The 17,835-nt window shown below is 39.3% G+C and overlaps 2 protein-coding genes across 6 annotated transcripts; both read left to right on the top strand.

The window, feature by feature from the left end:
- Positions 1–16: 16 nt before the first annotated feature.
- On the top strand, positions 17–7,880 carry LOC131300100 (serine/arginine-rich SC35-like splicing factor SCL30). Of its 4 annotated transcripts, none has more exons than XM_058325770.1 (8): positions 17–158; positions 1,412–1,582; positions 1,724–1,801; positions 3,351–3,515; positions 3,605–3,645; positions 4,193–4,271; positions 4,401–4,580; positions 7,165–7,880. In XM_058325770.1, exons 2-8 carry the CDS (start codon positions 1,419–1,421, stop codon positions 7,286–7,288), a joined length of 831 nt encoding a protein of 276 aa, XP_058181753.1. In that variant the 5' UTR covers positions 17–158; positions 1,412–1,418; the 3' UTR covers positions 7,289–7,880. The 4 variants fall into 4 exon arrangements, with proteins under 4 accessions (XP_058181753.1, XP_058181754.1, XP_058181755.1 ...); XM_058325771.1 differs by having other exon boundaries at positions 44–158; positions 1,417–1,582; XM_058325772.1 differs by lacking the exon at positions 17–158 and having other exon boundaries at positions 7,165–7,300; positions 7,597–7,609.
- Positions 7,881–9,316: 1,436 nt separating this feature from the next.
- LOC131300099 (DNA replication complex GINS protein PSF2) lies at positions 9,317–16,659 on the top strand. Of its 2 annotated transcripts, XR_009190872.1 has the most exons (9): positions 9,317–9,581; positions 9,733–9,807; positions 10,268–10,382; positions 11,804–11,903; positions 11,979–12,009; positions 12,086–12,178; positions 12,904–13,056; positions 13,291–13,399; positions 16,471–16,659. XR_009190872.1 is itself a non-coding variant. In XM_058325769.1 (8 exons), the coding sequence occupies exons 1-8, from the start codon at positions 9,534–9,536 to the stop codon at positions 13,306–13,308; spliced, it is 633 nt and encodes a 210-aa protein (XP_058181752.1). In that variant the 5' UTR covers positions 9,317–9,533; the 3' UTR covers positions 13,309–13,598. The 2 variants fall into 2 exon arrangements, 1 of the variants encoding a protein (XP_058181752.1); XM_058325769.1 differs by lacking the exon at positions 16,471–16,659 and having other exon boundaries at positions 13,291–13,598.
- The last annotated feature ends 1,176 nt before the right edge of the window (positions 16,660–17,835 follow it).

Below are 17,835 nucleotides of genomic sequence, written 5' to 3'. Positions count from 1 at the left end.
TAGGGTTCCGTGGTTCCCAGTCTAGGGTTCCGTTGAGCTTGTAAGTAGTAATTCGATACTCCTACATAAATAAACACCCTATCGATCGTAAGCTGACTTCTGCCTCTCTCTCTCTCTCTCTCTCTCTCTAACGCTTCTCCCGATTTCTCGCTCTACAGGTATCTAATTTTCTTCGTACCCTCCAAGGCTGCTACGATTCTGTGTTTACATCTTTATTCTCGTAATTTTGTACCTGATACGTTGACCTAGTTTCTTTTACAAGATCCTTAATTTAGTTACTGCGAAATCGACGGAAAGTCAATAATAGTAGTGAGTTAACGGAAAATCTTCAATTTCCCCTTGTTATGCCGAAGGGCGGTGGAGCTATTATTTTGGTTGAGGTCTTTACTTTCCTGCTGAGCTAACGTTTATTCCTTGCGGTGTTTCTGGTGTTTCTGTTTACGATTTTCTTGGCAACAAAGCAAGGCCTTTGAGTTTTCTTTGTATTATGTGTTTTTTTTTTTGAATCGGCGAAAGTCAGTATTCTATTATGTGTTTGAGTACGGAACCGCTGATGATGTTGGGTTGGGATTTTCCTGTGCATGATTGTGTACAAAATGGTTCCATGTGTGTGTGTGTGCATAGAAACTACTTGACACAGTTATGTCCGGAGTTGTGTTTTAAGGTTGTGTTCCCAGCATTGCTGGTTAAGAAAATCGGCTTCCTACATCAGCACAGAACACAACTAGGCAATTTTTGTGTACTTGGAAAATACTTTTATTTCGCACCTCTCAGCCAAGAAATAAGTTTGTCTGGCATTTTAGATGGGTTTTTCATTCTTGTTGGGGTTTAACATGACCGTGCTTTGTGTGATTCTTCCTCAAGATGACCTTTTGGACAATGGCAAGAAGCGGTTTGTAGTTTACTTTTAAAGCTGGATGTGTCTGGTATCAATTTTGAACTATCCCTTATTGCTCGACCTTTTCAATTTTGGAGTCTTAAAATACATATGGACAAAAGACTCCATGCTATTTTTAGTTGAACTACGTATGGACAAAGGGTACTCTTGATATTGACCTTTCAAATAGTTATTAGGCACCTTGTGTATTTGACAACTTAAATTACCAAACAGGTTGAACTTTGGTCACTGATTATCAAAACCCTGTATCCATTTAGTTGCTACTTGTTTTTAAGTTTTTTAAGCAAATAGAAATGTACGTATAATTGATACTAAGCTGGCCTAGACGCCTAGTTGTACTATTTTTTGGAGTGAATTGCCAGCTTTAACAGGAATGTTTCCATGCATGAATAGTTGATTTTATTAGCTTCTTTGCAGAATTGTACTGCATAATTTCATATCTCGGCCATGGTTTTTTGCCATTTTCATTTTCTTCTTTCATTGGATTTACATGAGTGTGACTGTTTTGTTAAGGCAAGTCATGCGGAGGTACAGTCCGCCATACCACAGTCCACCAAGGAGAGGATACGAAGGCCGAGCACGGAGTCCCCCTGGGCCCCCTCGAAGGGGAGGGAGTGGTTATGGGAGAAACAGGGAACATACGCCTGGTAGCCTATTAGTTCGGAATATTCCTTTGAGCTGCAGGTAAATTTTCGTGCAATGAAAACCTTTGTTACTAGGATTCTGTTCTAAATAAGTTACATCTGGGAATCTTTAAACCCTGATTCCTCCTATGTATAGAGTTGCTATCTTTTCCCGTTACTTGATTTTTATGGGTGTTCGCAGACCAGAAGAACTTCGAGTTCCATTTGAAAGATTTGGAGTTGTTAGAGATGTTTACCTGCCAAAGGACTATCACACAGGGTGAGTTGTTTCAACTATAACTTAGGAAAACCTTCTTTTGTCCTTTTTCTTTTTTAATCTTGTTTTTAATGCGAAATTCAATGCTTCATTTGGTAATGGCGTGTGTTATGTGATTTTTGGAGATTTTTTGTTCAAAGCTTTGGTTTTACTTGTTTGGTGGAGGGTGCAATAAGGCAATTGAGTCAGCTTATTCTGGATTATGAGCTTGGGTTGGTTGAACTTTGCTGGAGTTTGTGTTTGACCCAACCTGAGCTTCCGTCAATCTTGGTTGTCCCTCTTTTGGCCACGTTTGAGCTTGTTCATTTACCTAATCGACAGGTCTAACTTTATAAGTGCTAATGTTTTTATGAAGGATGCTTTGAACGGTTTCTTCGTTTCTTTTGGTTTGTTTTTAGTAGTTTGTTGGTTCTTTGATTAACTCATAAGCTTGTTACCAAGTGACGTACTGTGTCTGTAGTTTCTTTGATTGATACTTTTCCGTCTGGATTGAACTTAGGCCATTAACCAGCTGAGGCTTTTAAAATGGGGAAGTTCTTTCTTTTTCCTTGTTCCCATGGTTTTCATCCTCGTAAGAATGCGGGAAAAAAACCTTTAGACGAGCTATTTAACTATGCTCACACGAGACGCTCAACCAATTCTTTCTCCTTGGCCGAGTAAGCATGGTCGAGTCCAAAGACTTTGACTAACTTTCAGGATGGATTCAATACAAGCAAGAAGGCGTGCCTTAGGCTCTTCGTACAGTCATTTTAGGTGGAATGATACATATTTTGGTTGCCCTTCTTTGGCATGGATCTGAATTTTGTTACAAACTTTGCCGAAGAGGGGAGGGGAGGTTTAAAATCGGCCAATCACCAGACTTTTAATTGCTAATGTTGTATAGAAAGGTTAGGTTCGCGAAGATTTGGTTGAGTTATGTTTTGAACTAGTTATCAAGGTTTTCATCCATATCTTTTCATGGTTAGTTATATTTTGAACTGGTGTGTGTCAGGGGTCTGGTGGTTTGAAGTTAAAACAAGCCCAAGCCCCACGTTTGAGGAAGGCCTATGTTTTACACTGCCAAACGAATTGGTCCCCCAAGGTGTTAAGAGTAATGTTCCAAATGAAGAGTTTCCTTTTGAAGGAAAATTGTATAATTACACAATCAATAGAAGTTTGTTGAAGAAGAAGGTTGATTGTCAAACAATTGAAGACTACATGTGCAGATTTTAACTTTGGGTCAAGGTTGATTTCAAGTGCCTCATGTATTTACAAGCACTGTGAGGAATTTTCAAGTCGATTGCTTCTTTTGAAGTTGCCTTTCATACTGACTATGAAAAGGTCAGCCACTGAGCTTGGATTCTATCTATTTTTTGTCATCTGTTTCCACTTCACGTGGAAGTGTGCAGAAGCTGATACTTGTATTTCTCAATTAAGGTAAACTTAGAAATGACCTTGTCGAAGTACTTAGTAAGTTAGTATGCTATTTTTTACAACCCGCCTTTTACCGTAGGCAATTTGTCATATGGAAACTTTGTGCTTTCAATAAAGCTGTCCTTGCTCTTGGAAACAGGGAACCTCGTGGCTTTGCATTTGTGCAGTTTGTGGATTCATATGATGCGGCAGAGGCCCAGTATCATATGAATGGGCAAGTATTTGCTGGGAGGGAGATATCTGTTGTTGTTGCTGCTGAGACTAGGAAAAGGCCTGAAGAGATGCGCCGAAGAACTGGTCCCAGGTAATCTCTATGGTTCTGTTTGTTTTTCTTAGTGCTAAATGACTTTGAGGTTCATATCTGACATTCCTATGTCTGGTATAATTGCGCAGAGGGTCGTCATCAAGACACGGAGGTCGGCGCTCTCATTATGGTATGTTATAGTGTGGACTTCATATTCTACTGATTGCTATTCCAAACTACTTATGATTTATGCCCTTGCCTTCGAATAGATGTTACACCCGATAGTGAAGTTACCCAGATTTGACTGTTTTAGTTTGGACTTTCCTGCCACCTTTCCTATTAATGTTCATGCCAATGTTGCGTGTGTAAAACTGGGTTGACTCTAATGATTTGTTTGCTTGGACCTCGATTCTTATGTTACTAAGCTTTGAAAATGAGACATGCCGTACGAAGATATTGCATTTTGGAAAGTCCAGGCTGGCAATAGGATGAACATGGATTATACTAAGTCTCCGGCCTTTTTTTTTTGTTTACGGGTGGCATTCCCTTAATGTCTCGTTCTAATATATTTACTTATTCAAAAAAAAAAAAAAAACGTGGATTATACTAATACTTAGTGTCATTAAGTGATTCGGAAATTTAAGGTTGCTGTTTTTTGTTTTGATTTCCCTTGTCTATGTGTGTTAGGAGAAGTGCCTATTCCCTTTTAAGTTTTTTGTGTATCGGATATGGTTTAGGACGGTCTCGGTCTCGCTCAATATCACGTTCGCGTTCTCCACCTTACCCTTCTGGTTCTCGAGGTCGTCATCACTCAAGGTAATATTCTGTGGTTTTTTTTGTAAATACCTCTCTCTCTCTCTCTCTCTCTCTCTCTCTCTCTCTCTCTCTCATCTTGTTTAAATACCTCTAAACAAGAATAACGAGCTTGCATTTTATGGTTGTCAGGTCCTTCTCTCCTGCTCCAAGACGTCGAGCTGACTACTCCATTTCCCCAAACGGAAGGCATGCAGACCACCCTAGATCATCAAGAGATGATCCAAAAGAGCGAGATAGTGGCCATATTCGCAGATCGGATTCCTATAGGAATAATCCTGATCAGACTCGAAATGGAAATCGATATGACGAGTAAGTGGAAGCAGTACTGCATCATGTTTTTTTTTTTGTCTGTACCTTGCGGTTGTATCAATACTGCAATGTTGCTTAATGAATGTAGCATCCACATTTGAAGAAGAGTAAGGCTGCAAATGAACCAAGCCGCTTGCGAGCGGCTCAAAGCTCGGCTCGAAAAAAGCATGTTCAAGCTTGACTCGAAAGATAAATGAACAAGCTTGAGCCATGCCTTCCAGCTTGTTTTTTTAACAAGCCGAGCTCAAGCTTTCAACAGCTTGGCTCGAACAAGCTCACGAGCCAAAACATAGATACGCATATATGCATATACACACGCACACACATATGCATATATTTATATATACATACACATACATAAATTCAAAAAAAATTGACTGTAATTAATGTTTGACTTGGTGGACTCCTGAACTGCTGCCAAGTATGTGTGCCCGCACATGTGACTCATGAAGCAAAGGGAAGTTGGAAGGCTTTATAGTAAATGCAATGGCCGGTGAGCTCTTCCCTTTCGGCGTGGGATTGCAAATAGAAGGTTTCCTTGCAACAAAGTCCTTTTCTAAGTCCCACATCGGGAAAAAAGCAAACTTCTACGCAGAGAATCAATACAAATAGAGGACCCAGCCTGCAACGTACGCACTCGCTCTTCGTGCTAAAGGCTGTCCTGGGCAAATCGAGCTTCAGTGAGCCGAGCTCGAGCCGAGAGACATCTTCACAAGCCGAGCTAGAGCCCTCTTTTTGTAGCTCGTTTCGTGCTCGAGCCTGTACGCTGGCTAGCCGAGCTTGAACAACTCAAAGCTTTACTTGGCTTGGCTCGTTTGCAGGCCTTGAGAAGAGTTTTGATTCTTGAATCCTATCGAGATGTTGATATTGCATCTTGCCTAGGAATCAATGGCTTGTATGTTGGTAGGGCTGCAAACAAGCCGCCGAGTTGAGCTTTGGGTTGTTCAAGCTTGGCTCCCTAGAAAAAGAGTTGGCTCGAGCTCGAAACAAGCTGCAAAATGTGGGCCCGAGCGCAGCTCATGATTAGTTGTCTAAGCTTGAGCTTGGCTAGCTGAAGCTTGATTTGCATGCAAAAGACTATTGTGCGAAGGACAAGTGCTGTGGAGAAGGGTGGGACCTCTACTTGTATTGAATTCTCTGTGTACAAGTTTGCTTTTTCCTAATGTGGGACTTACGGAAAGGGCTTTGTTGCAATGAAATCTTCCATTTGCATTTCTCCTTGTTAGTTGTCCTACATCAAAAAGGAATTATCTCACCAGTCATTGCTTTTTCTTTAAAGCCTTCCCACTTCCTGTTGGCTTGTGGGCACCCAACTTTGATACTTGGCAGGATGATGCAGGAGCTAATAGGGAAACAAAGAGTTATCTTGTAAATTATTTTTGAAGTGTCTATTTAGTATCAAGTCAATGTCTTTCATTTCTTGGTCTAAGTAGTTATTATGTGTTTTGACTATCTAGTAAGTTGTGTCTTTGTTTTAATAGTGGTCTAGGTATTTGAGGTCTAGTTGAGAATTGTGTAGGTTTTATTAGGAGTCTTGAAAGAGTCATCTTTGTAATGCGTATAAATAGGTAATCTAATGACATGGAGAGTGTGTTTATCCTTCGGTGGATTCCGATAGGTGGGGAGTTCCCCGTTTTTGTATCTCTTAGGTGGATTCCTTAGAGTGGCCCTGTTAAATCCTCGGGTGGTATCAATTGTATCCTATTGTCTTTCTAACTTGGGTGGTGGGCTTTATCCCTTTATCATTTTTACTTTTCTTCCTTCCCATCTTCAAAATCCGGTATCACAGCAGTTCATTGCGTCCATCAAGTTCAAGAGTCCACAAGTTAGACATTAATTATGGTGATTTTTTTATGTAAATTATGTATGTATGTATGTATGTATATACTTTATGCGAAGTGTGTGTGTGTGTGTGTATATTGTTTGGCTCGCGAGCCTGTTCGAGTCAAGCTGCTGGTAGTTTGGGCTCGAGTCGTTAAGTAAATGAGCTGAAAGGCATGGCTCGAGCTCGTTAGTTTATCTTCCGAGTCGAGTTGAAACGAGCATTTAAACTTTGCTGTGCTTCGAGCCGCATGGCTCATTTGCAGCCCCTATATGTTGGATATCCCGCTGACATTGTCACTAGAGAAATTTAAATTTCGGGTTTTTTAACCCATTATGAGCAGTTTGACTTTTTCGTTCTCTTTGTTCCACAATGTTTACCCCTCTCCAAACCACAACCCCTTTTCCCCCAAAAAAGAAGTTATATCTAACACATCCTTCTCTCCAGGGAAGTGCCATTCCTAGGTTTTTTGCTTGGTAGTGACAAATAAGTGGTGGTCAAGTTAAGCCTATATGCATCTGAGGTCTATATGGGTTTGGTTAACCTAGTCCAAAACTATGATCTCTGGTTTGGACATGCTATTTTGAGGCAGTTGCCTATGATGGGAGGGACTCTGATGTAGTACTATCTCTTTTCCTTTTCTTTGTCATATTTGTTTATACTCTGAATTGATGACGTTGTACTAATTTTTATTTTGTTGATTAATTTTTGGTTGGGGTTTCTGTTGGTTGCATATGTATTTAACAAATATAGCCTTTGTAGGAAAGCTGCATACGAGTCTGATGAAGCACGACCACGCCGCAGGTCTTCACCTGGACGTGCATCAAGATCCCCTTCTGGCTCTAGATCTAGGTCTGCTGATTTGTCACCAGGGCCCAGCAGATAAGTCGAAGGCCAGGTAAATCGAGACCTACACATTCAATTTGTTTGCAAGCATTTGCCCTGCGCAATGTATGGTTGTCAGTGTTTTCTCCAATATTATATCTTGGCTTTAAAAAATCTACAAATGGTAGGTTGGGTTTGTCGGTAAAATGGTGAAGTTTGTTGATACAATAACAAGTAGGAGAGAAAAGCGATGTGGAAGCTTCTAGTTTTAAAAGGAAACTACAATCGATAGTATATACTAGTGTGCAGTGTCACTTGGTTTCTTTAGCAATTTGAATTGATGTATTCATTTGTTTACTTTTTTTCCAGGTATGCATCTTGCAGATTGAGAGCTGGAACTGCGACTTAACTTCTCAGTGGAATATGTGGAAGTGATTGTGTATCTGTAAATCGTCCTTTGAAATTTGTGTGGTTTGAGTTTTTGCCATCGACGCTATAGTCTTTCAGCTTTGTTCCTTTGGATGTTTTTATGAACCCCGTTCCTTTGGGTGTTCGGTGTTCTAAATTTGATCCTAGATTGGATTTGCGTGGGGGAATTTGGAAACGCATAAGATGGGTTAAAAATCCGATAATGTTCAATACTTGGTCAATAATTCTTTTCTCTACAAATCAAAGTTCAAAACGGAACTTTTTTGTTGGTGAATGGAAGGAAAGCAATTTAATTTGCTTACCATTACAAAAATGCCATACGCTTATATTGTGCCTTTTCTCGACAAATGGGAAAATGGTGGTGTGGGAGCCGGTGGTGGGCTCATTCGGGACGGTAATGAGGCTTGGATTCACAAGTTTCCAGCCGCTCATTGGTAAAACGACAGCTCTTGCGTCGGAAGTCTGGGCACTAAGAGATGGTCTTGAGTTGATTCTGGGTTTAAATATCACAAATGTTGATATCGATTTTGATGGATTACAGATTTCTCTATTGCTGCCAGGTACAGACACTTCTCATCATCCGTTGCAACACTTCATATATGATTGAAGGTCCTTGCCCGGGATGATCCATCGTCCACATTTAATCATGTCCTGAGAGAAGCTAATTGCAGTGCGGATGGGCTTGCTAAAGCGGCCTAGAGAGGAGATCTAGGACTTTTTGTTTTTAATTTTTTCTTAGTTATGCATTGCCTCTGTTCAACAAAAAAAGAAGAAGGAACATGGTGGAAGTGAACCCTCCTCGTCTTATGCGGATTAAAAAAAAAACCCTCCTCGTCTTATGATGTACACAATAGGTATCTCAACTACACCAAAGATTTGATGTATGTTCATATAATTTCAATTGCAACTTCCCCCAAGTGACATTTCATTTAATGTACAGTATTGATTGGTGAATATCAAAAATGCTACAGGTACCGAAATTGGGGGACCGAATTCATACCGACGGCCGCCGGCGGGCCGTCTCCGGCCACCGGACGGCCGATCCGAGCCGTCCAAAAATTCTAAAAAAAAAAACCGAGGGGCCCCACGCGGGAATCAACGTCATCCGAGGTGTGTAGGGTGCTTGATCGGAGCACCCCTTTTCGTGTGTATATGTATATTTATTGAGGGATGCTCCGAAAAGGGGTGCTCCGATCAAGCACTCTACACACTCGGATGACGTTGATTTTCGCGTAGGGCCCCTCGGTTTTTTTTTTTAGAATTTTTGGACGGCTCGGATCGGCCGTCCGGTGGCCGGAGATGGCCCGCCGGCGGCCGTCGGTCCGAATTCGGTCCCCCAATTTCGGTACCTGTAGCAATTTCCGGTGAATATAGGACCCACTCAAGGTTCCCAAGAATATTTGAAATTCAAGAAGAAAAACAAGAAAAATTTACTATTTTGATTTTGTCGAAAGTCGCAAAGATTTTAGGTATTCTGTATTCATATGGTACTAATAACGCACTCGGTTGGGCGAATCTTGCTCTTGATAAGTTTTCGCTTTTCGCAATCTTCTTTGTACGTAATATTTTGTACTTTTTCATGTTTATTCATGTGAATTTATGTACTTAAAATAAATGAATAAGAAAAAGATTTTACAAATTTACTCTATTAAGACAAAACATATAAAGTGGGGACACAGTCACACAGATAAGGCGCGTACTATTGGAATTTCGGAAAACAGTTTGAAAACGTACCAAATTGCCCTCGCAATTTCCCGCCATTGGAAATTAGGGTTCATCTGCGCAGCGTCTCCGCACTTCATCCACATACATAACCAATCTGCATTCATTACTCTACAATCGACGGAATTGCACATTCCTTCGAGTAATTCTCAGATATGGCCGCCCAGTCCGATCCCAACGGCTCAGATTTTTCAGCAGCTGAGGTACTGTACTATCCTCTCTCACCATCCGCATGTATATACACGTATATCTGAGGATGTAACTGCTCGTTTTAATCTCATTTTATGAGAACCGTGACATGGAAATCGAGGGTGATATATAGATTTAACTGATGTTGAAATTTTTACGTCTCAGTTGGAGTTTCTGGCCGAAGACGAAACGATCGAAATTGTCCCAAACATGAGGATGGACGCTCTCGATTTGACCTGCGTATGTTCCTCAACTCGTTAGCTCCATCTCATTCTGCACGCTTTTGATTACTTTGTAATTTAGGTCTGTAGACGAACCGGGCTGTTCGCGAGCTCCTCGAGGCTTGGCTCGTTGTTGACTCGGCTCTTCTCAGGCCGTTAGTACTCCAGTCAAGCTCGAACTTGAGTTTTAGGACCAGCCGAGCTCGAGTTAGTTGTAATTCGGCTCGTTTGTTTGTTTGTGCAGGCTCCCTTAGTAATCAAATCGGGTTTGAACACCTCAATATTAAACGAGTGGAGCTCGAGCTTGATTATTTGGACTGGATTCGAGCTCAAGTTGAGCTCGAGCTAGACTAGTTTTGAACGAGCCAAGCTTGAACACTTCAAAACTCTACTTTGCATACGATTATGCTAACTCTCATTTTGCGCACATATGAGTACTTTGTTTGGGATTATACTTACGTACATATGTGAATGGACAGGGTGTTTTTGGCCCTTTCTATCCGCAAATAACAACTCAAGTACCTATGTGGCTTGCCGTGGCTATGAAGAAGAGAGGGAAGTGCACCATTCGACCTCCAGAGTGGATGTCAGTTGGTGAGTTGGCATTGGGATAAATTTGTTTACATTCCCATTATTGCTGTATATGGTTCTGCCGCTTCTGCAATTCATTTGGATTTAACCAAGAGGCGAAAACTGTGCAACACGCCAAACAGTTATGTTCAAATAGATCTGGAAATGTGTATTTTTGTTATGATATTTGAATATCCATCATATTTACAACCTTTCTCAGTATCAAAAGATTGTTTTAATTCTTTATCACGTGATTATCAATGAATTGTGCGAAGTAATTGACGTCGTAGGTTTGATTTTCTGCGAGTAATTACAAAAGTGTCTCTTTATGATTTGGCATTAACTAGTTTGGTTTTCTCTCAGTCATAGCTGTTCATCAGTATCTGTTTCTTTTGGTTGCTTGTCTATCGGACCTTCCCCAAAGCCACAAGCCTGCTTGAACAAACATATTTCTCCACCTCTTGGTTTGTAAGGGGCCTGACTTCATATATTTTTTGGCTATTCCTTCTGCCTCTGACTCTGAGATTAGTGATACCGTTGAGTGGACTCTTCTAATTGCAAAATTTCCACTAAATGCTACTTGGAACTCAATCAGAACTTATCATTCTGCAGCTCCCTGCTATGAATTGGTATGGTTTTCTAGTTGCAGACATAGTTTTACTATAGGGTGCACTAGCATGGAAAGGTTGCATACGGGGGAATAAACTCAAGTCTTGCGGCAGTATTTATGGTGGCTTTTCTGTTCTTTGCAACCAAAGTGTTTAGATTATTTCCCAATTTTTCAATCCCTGCCCTTTCTCTACATCACTTTTGAGAACAACAACTAGCTCATTGTGATGCATTCCGAACCTCTGCACTCCTGGCCCAATGAGATCAGTTGGCATATTGGAAAGCTAATTGCTAGAAGCTATCCTAATAAACTAATAGGAAAATGGCACAGGCTGCCATAGTATGCTATATATATGAATGGCGGGAAATGAACGTTGGAATCTTCCAAGGCTTTTACATGTAATTATCAACATCAGGATTCAAGCCTCTCAACTCCACCATGTTAAAAATTTCATCTTAATCGTTCTGTAGGTTTTAATTGAACTGTACCTTGTTTAAATATTTCACACAATCTACACTGTTTATGCTGCCAAATCACACCTTGTACTGGCATGTTTTTCTTTGTGTTATTCTTTATTTTAGTTAGTTGTTTCCTATAAACGCCATATGTACTTTAGAGGTTGACTCTTCCAGTTTTCGATGCTCTTCAAGTCTAACCACGGATTTAGACCAGTTGCAACATTTGAGGTCATTAATTTTCCTTTCTCTCTTCAAGATCCTTTTTTCTTGTCTCTTGGAATACAGTTTCGCTTATGATATTATTCCTTACGGTCAAAGCAAGATAAAAACTGTGCGAACTCGGATTGTATCTTATTAGTTTCTGTTTTGTTGACTAGAAAAGTTGACACAAGTTCTGGAAGCAGAGCGGGATTCTCAAAAGTCATTTCAACCACTACCATTCCATTATGTGGAAACCTCAAGGCTTCTGTTTGACCAGTAAGAATTATCGTGAGTTATTTTATTTTCTGCTTTACCTTCAAAGATTAATTACTACAACACTTGTTGGTGTAGTGCTCGGGACGACATTCCTGACATTTATATGGTAAGGCTAAAGATGCTTTTGGTTTATTTCTTCATGCATATAGAGTCCAAAGATTGACGTGACATATGTATGGTAGGTGAGGTCTCTCATAGAGGACATAAAGGATGTAAGGTTTCACAAAATTGGGACCGGCTTGGAGGTTATATCCCAGCGAACGGCTGCATTGAAGGTTTGCTTGTTCTCACACTTAATAATTCTTTAGTTTTTATTAGTATGAAGACATACTATTTGCACTATGCCTCAATTCATCAATTTCTAAAGATCGTAGACAGCTCTGTATGGCTCAGTAACAAAAAGTAAGCTTCTTTGGCATATGCCTTTGAAAGGGAATACGCTCTGTTCAAGGTAGATATTGAGGTTGCTAATTTGTTCACCACGTCTTACATCTGTACCTGGCATGAATTCTTGGTGGGAAGAGCCCAATCATTGACCTTGTTTGTTTTGTTTTAATTTATCTTCTTTCTACTCTTTCCCTTGTGTGTCTTCCTTTGTGTGTGTATTGTTGGCGGGAGGGGTAATGTTTGCAATATCATATTTTAGTCACTACCTGTGTAATAGCTTGCTTGTTAGTTATTCTTTATACTTGTTAGTTTTAAATACAGCATTAATAAAGCTTTTCAGTGGTATTTTTTTTGGATAGGCTTTCAGTGGTGATACTTTGCCTTTACATTTTTTTAAAACTTATATTCTCTGAGTATGAAGCATATATTATCTATTGTTGCCTCAATCACCATGATCTTATGGCAGTTGGATTGGTCTGGAGGTATATATAGGTTATGACCACTATGGAGTGTATGATGCAGTCACATTTCGACGTCAATTAGGGGAGAGAGAGGAACAAAGACAAAGTCCTTATCATTGCCAGGTCTCTAAACTTTTGAATTGCCATTGCAGCTTGAACATTTGACAGCAATGGAAGTAAATATAGTGCGGCCATTTGTTGTGAGGGCTCTTCAGACATTTTATAAGCTTGATAATCCGGAGATTACACAAGAACCAGATGCAAGGGCTAATAGACGGTTCCCTGCAGCCAATCATGGGCCAAAAGTAAGTTCAGGCTAACTTAGCGTGTAAATGTGTTTGAATATTGACGTCAAGCACCAAAACTTAGAAGTCTAAAGACGACCAGTTTTCCCTCCATTGGTGGTTGTCAGTTTTATCACCAATTTACACCTGAATCATGTAAAACACACATAATTACTGCAAAAAGAGTATTCTGGTTTACATAGTTTACCTACAGATGAATCAATTCATTTTCTAATGGTATTTTCTATTTTCCAGCGGCCATTGAAAAGGTAGAAGAACCATGCTCTTAAGTGATGGTAGACAATTGCTCTTCAACCGTCTCCACCTTCTTGGGAGAGTTGGTTATTGGGTGCCAGCAATCGAGGTACAACTAATCTTTGGATCCTTTTCCAACAGAATCCTACGTGTAGAACTTTGAAAATTGCCATAGCTTCTGAGTTGAATCCACACAATATATGTTCTTCGTTTCTTATTTAAACGAATTTGGAGATTGTAATAGTAACACGGATGGAGTGACACTTATTTTCATCTAAAATATGAGTGTAGCTAGATGGTCTTTGTCATATTATTTAGCTCTTCAAGTACTGGTGTAGGTGAATTTCTAGTTGTGTTTAGGTCTTGGTTTCAGCTAACAGGAGTAAGAACTCGGACATTGGCCATTATGCATGAAAGAAAATGTATAGGTATATGAAGTAAGACACTGAGGAACTTGAAGAACGTATGCTTGAAATTGGTAGTTAAACGTAAAATTTATGCACTATAAAGAGCTTGAAATTGAATTGCATGGTCTATCACTAGTTTGCAGATATGTTGGTACCTAATATGGGATGCTAGAATGCAAGTGGTATTAAGTATTGACTGGTAGCTGAGGCAGGGGAGCCATGCTTTTAGAAAAATGATTCATTAGCTAAACGATGTTTTTCCCCCCTCATATTGTTGTCAAGTTAACTGGGTCTTTTAAATTTACTCTACTTTGAACTTTGGTCTTGCAAGGGGAGACCAAATAACAAATTCAGTATAGGAATTGCTAACTTTTTCAGATGACCTGTGTAAAGATGCAAGCATAAGCATATTTTACCTTTATCTTTTGTTTTTTAAATTTCACCAGATATGGTTCTTAGCACCTAAACCCCTATGAGCATGATTGAGGGTGCTTGCATCAAATTTGAGCATTTGAGCTAGGCTTGTGGATGCATGCACACATGTTCAGGAAGGAACTACTCAAATCCCTATCACAGTTGTTTATGTTAGTCTTGATTTGTACTCCATGTGCAAAACATGATGGAGGCCTTCCGCAGCATGTGCAGTGGATCATGATTTTGAATGTGACTATAAACCCGACATGAGGCCATACATCTTCTAGTTTTGGTCATCTTCGCCTAATCGAGTCTGCATAATTGAACTTCACTGGAATTTGCTGTTAAATTAGACTCAGTTTTACAATTATGCTAGTTTGTCTGGCAGGCCAGAAATTCCTGGTTAGTTATTTTCAGAGTTCCCAGTAAATTTGGGACGAGTTCATGGTTAGTTTCGCTGAGTTCTTTCCAGGTATATCAGCTCCACTTTGGCAAGGAAGTATGAATAGACCTAGGTACAGAGTTTTGAGCTGGATTTTGATTGAGGTTAATCTTCTCTTCTATGATACTATTACTCTTTGATCTGGTCTGGTCTGTTCCCCTAAAAACTCCAGAAAACGTGCATGTCAGGCCGGGCCGGGCTTTAAGGTCTTTGGTACAGGCGTCCAGCCCTACCAGAGCGGTCTGGCACTCCTAGCCCAAATTTAGTACTCTACTTACAGCCATCAAACATGGGCTTCACCTGTTTCTAAAACTCCTGAGAAAGGAAAAGACTTCTTTAACCTTGGAGTATTTTAGGCACTGAGACAGCCTTGTATTGTTATTTTACACTTTCGTCTTCAGAGGAGCTGTTAACGCTTTGCTATACTGGCATTTAAATAAAGAACTTTGAGGCATTTTAATTAAGGAAGTTAGTTAGAAAAGAGGCTTCGGTTCTAGGCATCTTTTAGGTGTTTTTAAGTCCCTAGTTATCTACATTTGTCCATCCTCAGCACCACCGAATCAATTAAATAATGCATGTTGGTCCAGAGAGAGAGTGTGTGTTAGGCGGGCAAGATTAGTCTGGTTGGTTCGTGGGTTTGCTCTCCATATTAATCGGAGTTGATTCTTGAGGTCAAGCCGCAAGAAAGTAATTTCTTGTGAATTTTCTATTCTGAGCATGGATGACTTGCTTGTAATTGGACTGCAGAGAGAATTAGTTGGGATGCAAGTAAGCTGACCCGAACACCCTGTCGAAGGGAAATATAGACAAAAACTTATTTTAGGCAGAAAGCAACCTAACCTATTTCATGTTCCCCTCTGTTGTCTCCATCTCTGATTTTAGGGTTCCAAAAACTGATTGTATTCTCACATGTGGTGGGTCCCTCTAGTTCAATTGAAAGACTCCAACCCATAAGTGATAGAGATAGTGATGGGCTGTACGTATCTTAATGTAACTACTATATCTATTAAAAAAAAAAAAAACTGGTATAGATGTCAATAGATATCCTCTATTAACTATAGTTGATACGTTTCACTTTCATTATCGACAGATCAGCTTTGTTGGTCTAACAAAGCATCATATCACATGTTGCCCAATCCCATGATCGTTACGTTTAGAATCTATTCAGATTGAGGGTTTTTTTTCTTCATTTTTTTCCCTAAACAAAATTGGGTACATTTATCGCAGTTCGTTAAAAATCCGGTTTGAAAATACAAAATGGAATGACAGAATAATACACTCTGAAAAATATCCTTGGAATTTTTTCCTTGTAAATAAGAACAAAGTGCATACTACCATGTTCAATAATTCTTCCAAAACTAGGTTACATTTCGTTTCTAACTTCCATGTTTTCTGAACAAATGTAATGAAAAACAACAGAAAATAACAGCAAATGGTTTTTTTTTCCCTTTCCTCTTACTGCTTTTCTTTGGTTTTATCTATGGAGTTGACCTTGAGGTTCATTGGAAGAGGGTTGGTGATTAGCAATGTGATTGTGAAATCTTTTAGTGGCCGTTTAAGACTTTCTCTATTCGTGCATTAAACAAAATTGGTCAACTACTATTCTATACATGTATATTTTTGGAAGAGCACGAACTTCAATATATAAAGAACAATAAAACTAAAAAGAGAAAAAAGAAGAAGAGAACACAGAAAAACTAGATCCAAAGATCTGAACAAAACCAAAGGGAAAAATAAAAGCCACCCGAAAAGAAGCTCGAGTGTTGAAAACCATCTCTCGTGAAAGTGGTGTTGCTATCCTATAGGTTGTGGAAACACGTTTTTAGGTACTTTTTAATGCTATATTTATTAGGTTCCCACTATGACTCTATCAAGTTTACTTTCTTAGCATTATGAGATTCACGCGTTTGTTTTTAGGTCTTTGTTTGGGGTTGTAATGGTTTTCACATGCCATGGTGGTTGCGTGGGACTCTCTGTAGAGCGTGTGTAGAGTGGCTCGGCAAGATCCCACATTCTGGTTGCGTGTATTCCAATCCAAGAGCCATGGAGGAAGAAGCCTCTTGGCTTGTTTACTCTTTTTGTTTAATTTTAGGAAATATACCGTGAATATGAAAAAGTTGACAATTTGACATATAGTATGTAAATGAACAGTATGCAATAAATGTAATTGATATATATATATATATATAAACCCAAAATTTGGAGGCCCTAACCTCAGAAGGGGAAGCCTTGCCACAAGCAAATCTTGATTCCTTGATATAAATATTCTTTAGTAGCAATGCTACATACACAGACGAAAATGCACAAATTTAAACATAGAGTACAAATTCGGACACATTCATGTCCAAAACCGCAGGATTCGCATCGGATCCACAGGACAGATGTGGGGTCTATATATGTCAGTGGTTCTAGACGTATGTATGTCCCAAATTTGTGCACATTGGTATGCGTCCGGACTCCAAAGCAATTTCTGTATTCTAACCAAGTGGCCGCTAGGCTTCATTAGAATTAGGCATATGTTGCTCAAAAATAAATAAAATTAAGCGTACAGGTTTTGGAAAATGATGGTTTAAACAATCGTTTTCTGGACTACTTTCATTTTCCAGCTTTATCTTGCACTATCATTTTGTTTCCCTGGCTTAAGTGATTTATTTTTTTATAATTATGTTTCCTTTGGCCTAATCGTTTTTGTTTTGAATCTTCTGATAATGACATGAATACTTTTGAGAAATTAAAGAAGAGTTGTTCTAGTGCCCAAGTCCTAAGAAGTTTTTGAGTCATTTTATTCAATGAAAGATAACTTTGGAATATTGAAGAGGGTGAGATATTTTTTTTATTAGGCTCGAGTCTAGATTTGAGCAATGCTCTAAAAGTCGCTAGGCACTAATCAATGATTAATCAGTGTATATTACTTAGTAATCAGTGATTATTAGTCGGATTTAATCAAATAGGCCCCGCCAGTAATTAATCGCTGATTAATCTCTTGTTTTAGAACAGTGGTTTGAGTATGACTGGGAGGCCATGCCCGATTCTTCTTCTTAATCGAGACGCTTTTGATAAAGAGCTGTAATTTTCCTTACCTGTAAAGAACTTAAAACTGTTCGTTGTTCTATTCGTTGCTCGTCACCTGGCTAAATGAATTCAAGTGCAAACGGGTTTAGAGTTGTGTAAAATCAAAAGTGATTAACAGCGTAAATAAGCTCTTTTGCTATATGTTTATATTAAAAACAGGTACTTACCAAAAAAAATATATTAATAACAGGTATATTTGTTCGCCATTAT

Source organism: Rhododendron vialii, chromosome 9a (genome assembly GCF_030253575.1).
Source record: "Rhododendron vialii isolate Sample 1 chromosome 9a, ASM3025357v1".
Lineage (NCBI taxonomy): Eukaryota > Viridiplantae > Streptophyta > Magnoliopsida > Ericales > Ericaceae > Rhododendron > Rhododendron vialii.
This window is presented reverse-complemented; position numbering and strand designations above follow the sequence as displayed.